A 12,002-nucleotide genomic window follows, 5' to 3' on the forward strand; every position below is an offset into this window, starting at 1 on the left:
CAATGTCGGCATTCCCAAACTTTTTTTGTTTTGTCATCTGAACCTCTTTAATTTAAATTAATATATTTATATTTATTCGTTAATTACAATGAATGGAATATATTCTCTGTGTATTTTTATATCAATATGTTACAACATTATACTATTTAAATTAGGGCTGGGTTTTGACACAAATTTCACGATTCGATTCTATTCTTATTCACAAGTTTGCGATTCGATTACCAATTCAATATCGATTATTTTGGATATATGTCAGGTACAGTACATGCCAAATTTTCTCAAGGAAAAACAAAACTCTCAACTAATGCTGTAAAATATACATGAGAGTCAGTTGGTAGACTACTACATTACTATAATATTGAAGGTTAAAATTAATGAAGTTTTTACAATAATAAAGTTACAGTTACATAATAATATTTCTACTTCAGTTCGTTTTTTTTTAAATATAAACATTTAAATGGTGGCTGTCATAAAAACTTGATGGATTTATTCAAACATAAATCAAACAGTGAAGAACAGTAAAAAATATAATGAATATGTTATATGGTGCATATATTAAGGAAAATGCCCCTCTCAACAGTTAATTTTTCTATATGACTAATGAGTTTATGGTCAACGAATATGTTTTTTTTTCTGAGGTAAATGTGACGTTACGTAATATTGTTTACAAGCCATTATATTGACGTCTTTGCGTGGCTGAAACACTGATTGAGCGATTACATGAGACAGGATACGGATGGTAAAGTTCTACTCTTTCTTTTAACTTACCTTCGGATGTTTAGTCATGCTTGTGCTGAAACTGGTATTAATGTGGAGATGATCATTTCTGGTGAATCTCAAAATCTGTCAGCCACTTTTTGGCTCTTATTTAATTTCAAAATTAAAACAAACAAACAAAAAAGCATGTAGGACCAATACGTTTTTAGCATTACAACATTATTTAAAAAAAAAAAATTTGATCACATTTAAACCCCTGCCACAATTATCAGTAGCTTTTGTAATGTTAAAAATCTCATTCTCACTTCTGAAATGTAAAATAATAATATTAATTACCCGAATAAATAAACATCTAAATGATTTAAATATTATTTAAATGATAAAGTATGTATACAAGCTGTCATACTTAAATTGATGCTGATTTTAGATATAGAATTTCACATTACAGTGATGAGAATTTTTGTGATGAAAAAATATCACAATGCAAAAATCTTAATGGACCTAAATACAGGTCATATTTCTTTATGCTACTTTTTCAGAGTTAAATATAACCTGGACACTTGATCATGAGATTCGGATATAAGCAGAAGAAAGAAGAAGTTGCGGAGGGCGGCCTCACCTGATAAAGCTTTTGAAGGCAGCTGATTGGGGGTTGATACAAAGCGGTACCCGATTCCCCTTCTGCTGCTCCAGGATGAACTGATGAATGATCTCTGTGTGGGGAAGAAAAGAGGAGAGATGATGAGAAATAAATTACAGTTTACAGTTATGAATAACGGTTTACAAGTTATGTGCTATCATGGTTAAAAGAACAGTTCACAAAACAATTCAAACATTTCTCCTGTGTTCATGTTAAATAAAATACAGGGGTCAAATGGCATGAGGGTGAGAAAATGATGACAACATTTTTATTTTTAGGTCAATCTAATTAACAGGTAGACAGCAAGTCAAACCTGTTAACTAGTTAAAGGCATTCGGTAGTTCACACAATTCTGTCATCATTCCTTGTAACAAAAAAAGATGAAGTGATGTGACTCACAGATTTTCATCTAGAACTAGAATTTTGTATTTTCAGGACAAATCTAAATTACGAATGAATCACTGAATAAAGATTTATTCTAGCAGCAACCTTACAGGTCAAAGAGTCGATTCTAAAGGAAGATTCTACAGGCAGACTGTACTATCTGTAATATCTTCTAAAGCTCTAAACTCTTTATTTTAGCATACAAGCGATTAAGCTTAAAACTAGCTCGGCCAATGTGGAAACTCCTCAAGTGTCGATCCAAAAGGGATTCCCCTCGCGTTCCAAACGCCGCTGCCTCCCTAAATCGCTTTAAGTCTCCAGGCGTTCGGCTCCATCTGCACTGACTAATCCTCCAGTGGAAACACGTTGCACACAGGATGGAGGAAGAGGAGGGAGGGTGAAGGGCAGAGTTATTTTGAGCTGACAGCACAGTAAGCCTGCTTTTAGCGACAGACTCTCACTAATACCCGCTGACAGTGGAAGGCAAGCACAGATCCAGGGGCCCCGAATGAAGGGTGAAAACAAGGGACAAAAACAACAGGAGCAGCAGGGGATCTGAAGCAGGAGATGCCCAGCAAGACTTCTGATTAACACGCGCTGGTCTCAAATAGATTCAATTCAATTAAGACCTTTAGCTCCTAAACATGTTGTCTACAAACTGGGGGTGGATCAGGACACAAGGTTAAATGAATAGACCACTGATGTTTGTCTCATGTGTTGAATAATGTGTGCTGCAATCAGCAAAGGTGTAGTACATATGAATTGATTACAAGCAAGCTCACCTTTGACCTGCCGAACTGACGTCAGGTTCTTCTCAAAGCCGTCGTCAAACTTGGGGTTGGTGACAGGCTCAAAGTCACTGGTGTAGACGCGGCCAGAGGACGTGGTGTAGCAACATTTGCACATGCAGGTGTGGTACCGCAGACGCCCCTCATCCAGATACGGGTGCGCCAGGGCGTCCTTTGCAGAGATCCGCTTCGACTGTATTGGAAAACAGATTGGTTCTGACTGAACGTTTCTTTTAAAAATGCAATAAAATTATCTATTTTACAGTTTTATTTTTTAAATGAAATGTAAAATTATTTATAAAAATATTTTATAAAAATGTATTTATTTTATTTATAAATGCAAAAAAACATATATATAATATAATATAATATGAAATGAAATTGTTTCATTACAACCTGGGCAAGTAAATAAAAGTGTGTATTAAAGTTTAATTATAACCATTAATTTTATATGGTCTATATTGTTGATTTTTATTGATTAATTTTAGCATGTCGTTTAATTTAGATTGTAATGCTACAGTTTATGAGAATCAAGTATCAAGAACACTTACTGGGTCAAAGACCAACATCCTGCAGAGGAGGTGAACGGCCTCATGGGTTGCTTGACTGGACAGAGTGTACAGGACAGGAAGTGAGGGCTGCAGAAACAGGAAATAGCATGATCAGTATACTATAGTCTGAGTATCTAATCTATTTTACCAAACTTATATATACATATTCAGAGACATGCAGAAACAAACTAATATGTAATCAGTGTTTCAATGTTTGGAAAGACCACAAGTAAAATGTTAAAAACCCATATTGTTCAACCATTACCAAACAAATGTGAAAACGCTGTAGAAAGTGTGAGAATGAACATGATTTAGGAACATGGCCAACTCTGAACATTTTCATCCTGTTTTCAGAAGCAGTCAAAACATACAAACAGCTCCTATAAGCACGTCATGTGATCCTCAGCGGCCGTTCAACTGCAGGTCGCAAACATGCAAAACATTCCTCCCAGTAGCACATGATCCTTTCGCCAATAGCCGCACACTTATCTGAGGATGTGGGACAGCGGAGACAATGTGCTGGGATATTTTTAACCGTGTCTAATTATCTCCTCCGCCCACCTTCCCCCCATTCCAAGCCCCGCAGCCGACTCGCCAAAGAGTTGATTGAAAAAGCCCACCGGTAATTGCTTGTTTTCCCTGGTTAGGCTCTTTGAGCCGAGAACAGATGTGAACTATGGCTGGTGATTCACCATTTAAAAAGGGATGACGTATTGTCAGGGCTGACTGTATAGCTGATGGAGGTGAAGGTGTCAGGCGAGAGATGGAGGAAGATGATGGGCAAGGATTGAAAGCTCTCAGCCATAACTGGAGCCAAACGGAAACGAGGTGTGCTATTACTTTAAGTGATCAGACCTTCATTGAAGGAAGAATCTGAGTCATATGTAGGGACCAGAATATCACAAAGACTCGAAAGTGGGCAACATCTCGGAACATCCCATAAATTGCATAGCAACATGCTAAAAATCACTCAGAACACTGCATAGCAACATCATGGCTAGTACCCAAAAACCCCTAAAGAGATATATTTATTTACAAAAAAAGGAAATAAAAACAAATTCACTGTGAAATAATGAGATTATTTTAATAATAAACTTTAAAAAATAATAAATTTAATAAAAATGTAATATACTAATAAATATAATCTGATATAATAAAAATAAATTAACAATGAATAATTAACATTATACAATAAAAAAATGAAGAAAAGAAAAAAATACATGCTAAATAACTACATAAGTATGCAGATTTAAGTTTCACACTTAATTTCACACGACTGTAAACATTTTTGGGGTCAGTAAGATTTTTGAATGTTTTTTTAAAGATGTCTCTTATGCTCAAAATATAATAATATTGTGAATTAGAATAAAAATTAAATGTAAAAAAATACTGAAATACTGAAATTAATAATTACATTTAAATAATAAAAATACAAATTTTTTCTGTAAAATGCTTTCTGTTTAAATATATTTTAAAAAGCAAAATTGTTTAGGAGACATTAGTACAGTTTTCATCCTTAAGAAATCATTCTAATATGCTGATTTGGTGCTCAAGAAAAATTTCTTATTATTATCAATGTTGAAAACAGTTGTACTGCTTAATATTTAAATTTAAAAGTCTTTACTGTCATTTTTAAATAAATTAAAGCATCCTTGATGCAGTATTAATTTTTTTTTTTTTAAAGTACTGATCCTAAACTTTTGAACTGTAGTGTCTGTGTTTGATTCACTACAAAGATCCATCTTATAAGAGTAATTTATTCAAAAATGAGTGCACATTTTCTGCGCTCTACAGTTTTGATTCACTTAAAAAAAAAAGCTTATAAAAGCTATTCATTCAGGAATTGGACTAGATTAGTTGTGCCGTATGTTTTTGATATACTAAAAAAACAACCTGCTCCCTATTTGTGTCGGAGCATGCGTGCCCAACTGCTAGGCTCCTCTGACAAATCTGAAAGATTATCAAATGATGGGCGTTTGAATCCAGTGGGTCAGATTCTGTGTGGGCCGAGCTGAAACTATCCCTGTGCGATTATGAGTCAAGAAGCGTGCAGGGTGCAGCGATGCACCAACGTGGTGAGGCTGCGTGAGCGGTAGCGTGGTGTGCGTGGCGTGTGTGAACGATCATACCCTCTGGGATGGTGTGATCGTGTGCTGTAGTATTAGCCTGTATTGGTTAAGGATTATAGCGGAATGTGGCTTCAGACAGTTAAAGGAGGGAGAAGGCCTCTCCCTGTCCCATGATTCAAAGTTCAATTAGACAAATGATGAGTCAGGAGGGTTGACACATGACATCATCAGCCCAGGCTTTCAGTCATCCCAGGCATGCAGCAGCTCATGTTCCGCAGGAGTAATGGACTGAGCAAATTTGCTACTTCAAATCCTGGACAGGCTCGTGGAGTCAGACTGGTCACACTTTTAAACCGTACACAAGGATGTCACAAGAACTTGAGCTAGTATTGGTGGACTGAGCCTCAGTATTCAACATGACAAGTGAGTTTTACTTGTGAACTGTTTTTTTTTCTGAACACAGTGTCCTTACCAGGTGACCAGTAATTTGCCTGTTCACACCAAAAGCGACAATGCTACATGATGCAACACAATATTTTATGTTCTGCTATAGAGGGGGATTCAGGACCAATGAGATTTCACTGTGGACGGGCTGAGCAGTGCTACATCAGAGATGTAGAAGTGACGTAGACAAGACGTGGTTGGAACAAAATTTATAAGAGAACCAAAACAAAAAGATTTACATGGAAGGGGTTTTATCACTCATTTATCATGTTATATCAGGTTAGAACACTGTGTAAACGATTAGTGGTCAACCAATGAAGGCTTTTCAATGGCTGGTGCCGTCATGATATCTAGAGGGCACTGTTACCAATGTCTGGCCATATATATATATATATATATATATATATATATATATAGGGCAAGCCAGGACCAATGAGATTTCACTGTGGACGGGCTGAGCAGTGCTACATCAGAGATGTAGAAGTGACGTAGACAAGACGTGGTTGGAACAAAATTTATAAGAGAACCAAAACAAAAAGATTTACATGGAAGGGGTTTTATCACTCATTTATCATGTTATATCAGGTTAGAACACTGTGTAAACGATTAGTGGTCAACCAATGAAGGCTTTTCAATGGCTGGTGCCGTCATGATATCTAGAGGGCACTGTTACCAATGTCTGGCCATATATATATATATATATATATATATATATATATATAGGCCAAGAACCACCCGACATGAAGTACATAATACAGTTTACACATAATACAATGTAATGACAAGTACACAAAGCTGCTCAAATGAATCACTGATATTATGCAATATTTACTAAATATTTACCCCCAAAATAAAAAGATTTATTGAACAAAAACACTTATTTTACATAGAATTTACTAAAATATTTTACTTACATAGTATTTAATTAAAATAATTAAAAAATATTGTTTATTAAAGGAAACAAAGACTTTTTATTTTCTTTCTTTCTTTTTTTTTTTTTTACAAAATAGTTACTATAAATATTATAAAAAATTCACATAAAAATTTATTTTTAAAAGATTTAATTAAAAAATGTTTTGGAAAGAAGTCTCCTATGCTCACCAAGCCTGCATTTATTTAAAAAACATACAGTAAAAAGCAGTAATATTGTGAAATATTATGTTGTTTTTTATTTTAATATGTTTTAAAATGTAATTTATTCCTGTGATTGCAAAGCTACATTTTCAGCATCATTACTCCAGTCTTCAGTGTCACATGATCCTTCAGAAATCACTTTAATATGCTGATTTGGTGCTCAAGAAACATGTCTAATTATTATTAATGTTGAAAACAGTTGTGCAGCTTCATATTTTTGTGGAAACCATGATAATGTTTTTTTTCCACGATTGACAAGTGTATATAATAAAGATCAAGCCCATTAGTTTAGTCAGAGGTGGATGATAATTTCTCTCTCCAAATGAGCAAAGTTACTAGAGTGTCACTTTAAGGTAAAACCAGCTTTGTTTTCCTTTTCCTGACTGGCGACACAAGCCCAGGCTGCAGCTATGAAGGGAAGGAGGAGGAGGTACGGTGTCACGAGAAAGTTGAGAAACGAGCCTCGGCTTCCTGTGAAGCGGAGCCCACGTGACGTCTGACCGCCCCTCTGGCCCAGCAACACTCAGCAACAGGTGCAGGCCGCAGCTTTCCCCAACCGGCCCAGTGCTCCTCCTTAACCTCCCCCCGCTCGCTGCGGCTGTGTGGTCTGGGCCATCTCTCCCCACTATCACAAACAAGCCATTGATCATCCTGGCAGCAACACAACACAAAGCCCTTCAGGCCCACAAGTGCAGGGAGAGCAGGGCCAAGCGAGGACAGACAGGTGGATAGGACGTGTCTGTTTCTGTATTTTTGCAGTTAGCACGCTAAAGAAAAGCAGGGCGCATTTCCTACGGGCACGAGAGGGGGAGGGAGCGCTGATATAGGAGCAGGCCATTAAACGAACGAATGCTGACAGAGACAACAGTGATTCCAGAGAACTCGGAGCTGTAGAGCAGCTAACAGACTTCCTTCTGTATACTCTGACAGACAGAATCTGAACAGTGTGTGTGTGTAATAGATATTGGGTGTTATTCACTAAAGCTAAGCACACACCACAGGACTGAAGCTTTTCACTCTGTGCACATTTCAAGACTAAGAGTTTCTTGTATTTTTTCATGTTTTTGTTGCATACTGTACTTTAATCATAGACATTATTCTCACACAAAGTCACACACATGCAACAGATCAGTTTATTCTTGATAACATGGCAACAGACGACAAGGAGGAAAGGTTTGTTTCGCACAACTGTGCACAACTGTAAACCACACTAAACCTTTAACTTAAAGCACGTGTGTCCAAAGTGTGATAAGGAGAATTTTCCATAAACATTCATAATAAATAATAACACATTTTCTGGGTATGCATATCGTTAACTGTTTTTTTTTTTTGTAAATAAATAAATATTTTTAGTAATTTTAGTAATTTACTTTTTTAATAATTTAGCAATGACACAAAATTGATCAGTGACAGAAAAAAATCATATCTGCTCTTTTGAACTTTCATTCTGACAATAAGAAATGTTTCTTGAGCAACAAATCAGCATATTAGAATGATTTCTGATCCTGTCACACTGAAGACTGGAGTAATGATGCTGGAAATTCAGCTGTCATCACAGAAATAAATTACATTTTAAAAAAGTATTAAAACTGACAAATTATTTTAAATCATAGAATTGTACATGTTTACAGCATCCAGTAATTCACAAATAATGGAAAAAAATAACTTTTTGATTAGCCATTGACAAGGCTGTCAGTTGATTTTTTGGAAGAGATAAAATAAAATAAAATGTAATTATGCCAGTAGGTCTATATACATACATACATACACATACCTGTACATACATAACAATATATACATACATATAATATATATATATATATATATATTAGATAGCATCTGGTGAAACAACAGACTGTTTCCACATTCCATGCTTCCTTTTTGCATGTTAACGTAGAATTCTGCTTATGCACAATTTCTAACCATTCGTGGACTTTCCTCTCCATGCCTGCGTCTGTAATGGTGAGGATGTGCAGAAAGTCCTTATATGGGGATGCTTAGGGGTGTATATGCTAAACACTACTGCAGGCACACAGTCCTCATTTACAAAAATACAGATTCATCAACATTAGAATGAGGGGAATATACACCATACGCCTTTACGTGAAAACCTCTTCTGTGCGCATACTGTAAGTAAAAACACTTGTTCTAAAATGTTATTGAATGATAGTCATTGTGAGAAAAACAGAGAAAAAAAGAGGAAGAGGTGAGGGAGAGAAAGAAAACAATGTGGAGAAGAGTGGCGTTTTTGAAGCAGAGTGGCGCTCTGAGATAGAATAACATTCATGCAGGGCAGGGGTGTAACTCTTCCACCTCTCAAAACACACAGTCCGGCTGTGTGAAAGCATATTTGTTTCCGGTTTCAGTTTGAATGGTAGCACTTAGCACTGGTTTGTGAGCGGGAATGGAGACGGCGCTAAACACCATATCTCTCAGATGCACTCAGATGGCCAAACTAATCTTACTAAGTGTTAGAGCCGATATGGTGAGGATGAAGATCCCTAAAGCCCCTGAAGGATCTCATTTCAAAACAGCCCAAATCAGATCTTCTCTATTTATAGCAAAGACATGGGACAGGGCGTAAAAAGTGTCTGAGGCCTCCCGCATTGATGCGAACATCAAGATGAACACATTAATGACGGGGCTTTTAAAATGTGAATTGGGAGCTGAGAAAGCGTCACCACATTGTCAAAACAATGTCAGCAAGAGAGCTGAGCTTTAGATGCTTCGACAGAAGAGGAATATTATAGCCGTGGCGACTCTCTAATGAGGTCGAGGACACATAGTGGTTTCCCTTCCATTTATGTGTGCAATATTACGTTAAAGGGGTCATATGATGTTGCTAAAAAGAACATTATTTTGTGTATTTGGTGTAATGAAATGTGTTTATGCGGTTTAAGGTTAAAAAAACACAATATTTTCCACATACTGTACATTATTGTTTCTCCTCTATGCCCCGCCTTTCTGAAACGCGTCGATTTTTACAAAGCTCATCGGTCTGAAAAGCGAGGAGTGCTCTGATTGGCCAGCTATCCAGTGTGTTGTGATTGGCTGAATACCTCAAGCTTGTGACGGAAATGTTACGCCCCTTAAAGGAAAAATTTTAATCGCATCATATGACCCCTTTAACATTTTTTATAATGACATATTATAAATATATTAATGTTAATATTTATGGGTATTAATAAGAAGAATATGTATATTCTTAAGAGCATTCTCAAAGAAAATTTAATCTGCCAAAGCCAATACATGTAGAATGTATCTTGAAAATATGCTACATGTGAAAATGTGAAGAAGAAAAAAATTAATATTCAAGGGTAGGAATTTTGTTTGACATTTTCCTTGCAAATGTGACATACTGTAAAGTCGCAAAAAGGGTTATTATAGTTAACTAAAACTAAAACCTAAAAACTAAAATGACTTGAAATAAAATAAATGTTAACTGAAATAAAATAAAATATTAAAAAACATTTTAATATATATTTATAAACATTTAAATATATATTTAAAAAACATTATTTCAGCTAGTTGTCAAGGCACATTTCTCATTTTAATGTAGTTTAACTTGATGTACTAAAATAACTAAAACTGAAATAAAAATTAATAAAAATATATATATATATTAAAATAAACAAAACCTAACAAACAAAATTAGTAAAACATTTAACTACAATTGAACAACAACTTTCCTACCCCAACATATGTAATAAAGTTATATATATATATATATATATATATCACTAAAATTAAAATTAAACAGAATATATATACTGATTCGAAATACTAAGATAGCATCCCAGATACTAAAATAACACTGCATTTAAAATAAAATTTAAATAGGTTTATTTATTTTAATAAGCGTATATATTTGTTTAAATAAAATGTTATTAAGAACATTAATATCAACACAGATATTAATAATCTTAAAATACTGTACTTAAAATTCCTTTTTCTCCTATTCGTATTTTCAAACTATTTAAAGTGCATTAAAAATAAAATAAATAAAGAAAAGTGCATGTATGATTATACATATACTACATACCTCATTAATTCTTATTAAATTAGCATTTTTAGATATATAAACTGGGATAAAAACCAAAAAAAAAAAAGCCTTCTTGAATAAAAAGCAAAACTCTATAAAATATAAAGAATTTTGTCTTGTACTAATTATACTAGCATAATTTTATTTGAATTTTTTGATTAAATAAGTGCCAAAATACATACTTATAAACATGTTTTGATTTATTGTTTCCAGTGTACTTTCAATCTGATGTCCCATTGTGTTAATTTATCGCACAGGAAATAGTGAAAGTTTCATCGGCTGAATAACACAAATTTGCAAAAAACCCTTGTGCCTGCCTCAATAAGCGAACACTGGTTATTACACGGCGCTGTTGCACAAGAGGGGAAAATAAAATGTCCGCCATCTGTTAGCAGGTGCCACGGAGTTCAGTTTGGGGCAGACATCAGGCTTCGCAGCCCCTGGTGACGTGGGATGGGCCACATCTGCTCCAGCTCTGCACTCGGTTCGCATGCAAGACCCCCTAAAGCCATTAAACAAGACCCCCTCTCTTCATTCTCCCTTCTTACTGTAAGCCCACCCAGCATTGGGGTCATCACTTTCTGACCTGAGTCTGTGTGCATGTGTGTCCTGTGAGAGAGCGTGTAGGTGGAAATTCGATCTGATCATGTTGCCTCTCTGCTAAGGCGGAAAAATCAGCATGGATCCGAGCATACATCTGTTTCCAAGAGCTCCCTGCTGGCTTTTACATACACAGCAGACAGGTGGTGGAACCACAATCAGGTGACTTACAACCAACCAGAGCAGTTTTAATGGGCAGAGGAGGCACTGGCATAATCAATTAGAAGTATCAATTTTGTTCAAGATGTTTCACCTATCCAGGTTTGCAGTCAACGTGTTTCTGTTGCGTTGCCTTCACCCGACTGCACACAAAAACCAACATACAGCACGAGCAGTGCAGTTCAATTCATATTCATGTGACTTTGATGAGCAGTTTATTTTAATGAATCAGTCAAAAAGAATTTAAGTCATCAGTTTGAACATATAATTATGTAAATATATGTTCAACCTAACATATAAATCCATCATAGCAGTTACCAAATTAACATTTGACTCGGTTGCTGACGGGATGTTTATATGACAATAAGTAGTTAAATATAGACAGAACTGATAAAAAAAAGTGTTATATAGCATGAGTTATTTATATATTGTAAAAGGTAAAAAAAAAAAAAAAAATTATATATATATATATAT

The 12,002-nt window shown here is 35.3% G+C and overlaps 1 protein-coding gene across 1 annotated transcript in view; it reads right to left on the minus strand.

Moving 5' to 3' along the window:
* The window catches only part of LOC107666197 (serine/threonine-protein kinase NLK), an 89,100-nt gene that overhangs the window by 2,937 nt on the left and 74,161 nt on the right, over positions 1 to 12,002 (minus strand). Inside the window, exons 8-10 of the mRNA XM_016457396.1 lie at positions 3,081 to 3,167; positions 2,524 to 2,722; positions 1,337 to 1,430 (exon numbers count right to left, since the gene is read on the minus strand). Of these exons, the coding sequence (XP_016312882.1) occupies positions 1,337 to 1,430; positions 2,524 to 2,722; positions 3,081 to 3,167 (380 nt within the window). The remainder of the gene's footprint in view (positions 1 to 1,336; positions 1,431 to 2,523; positions 2,723 to 3,080; positions 3,168 to 12,002) is intronic.

This window comes from Sinocyclocheilus anshuiensis, unplaced genomic scaffold (genome assembly GCF_001515605.1).
Source record: "Sinocyclocheilus anshuiensis isolate Anshui unplaced genomic scaffold, SAMN03320099.WGS_v1.1 scaffold984, whole genome shotgun sequence".
NCBI lineage: Eukaryota > Metazoa > Chordata > Actinopteri > Cypriniformes > Cyprinidae > Sinocyclocheilus > Sinocyclocheilus anshuiensis.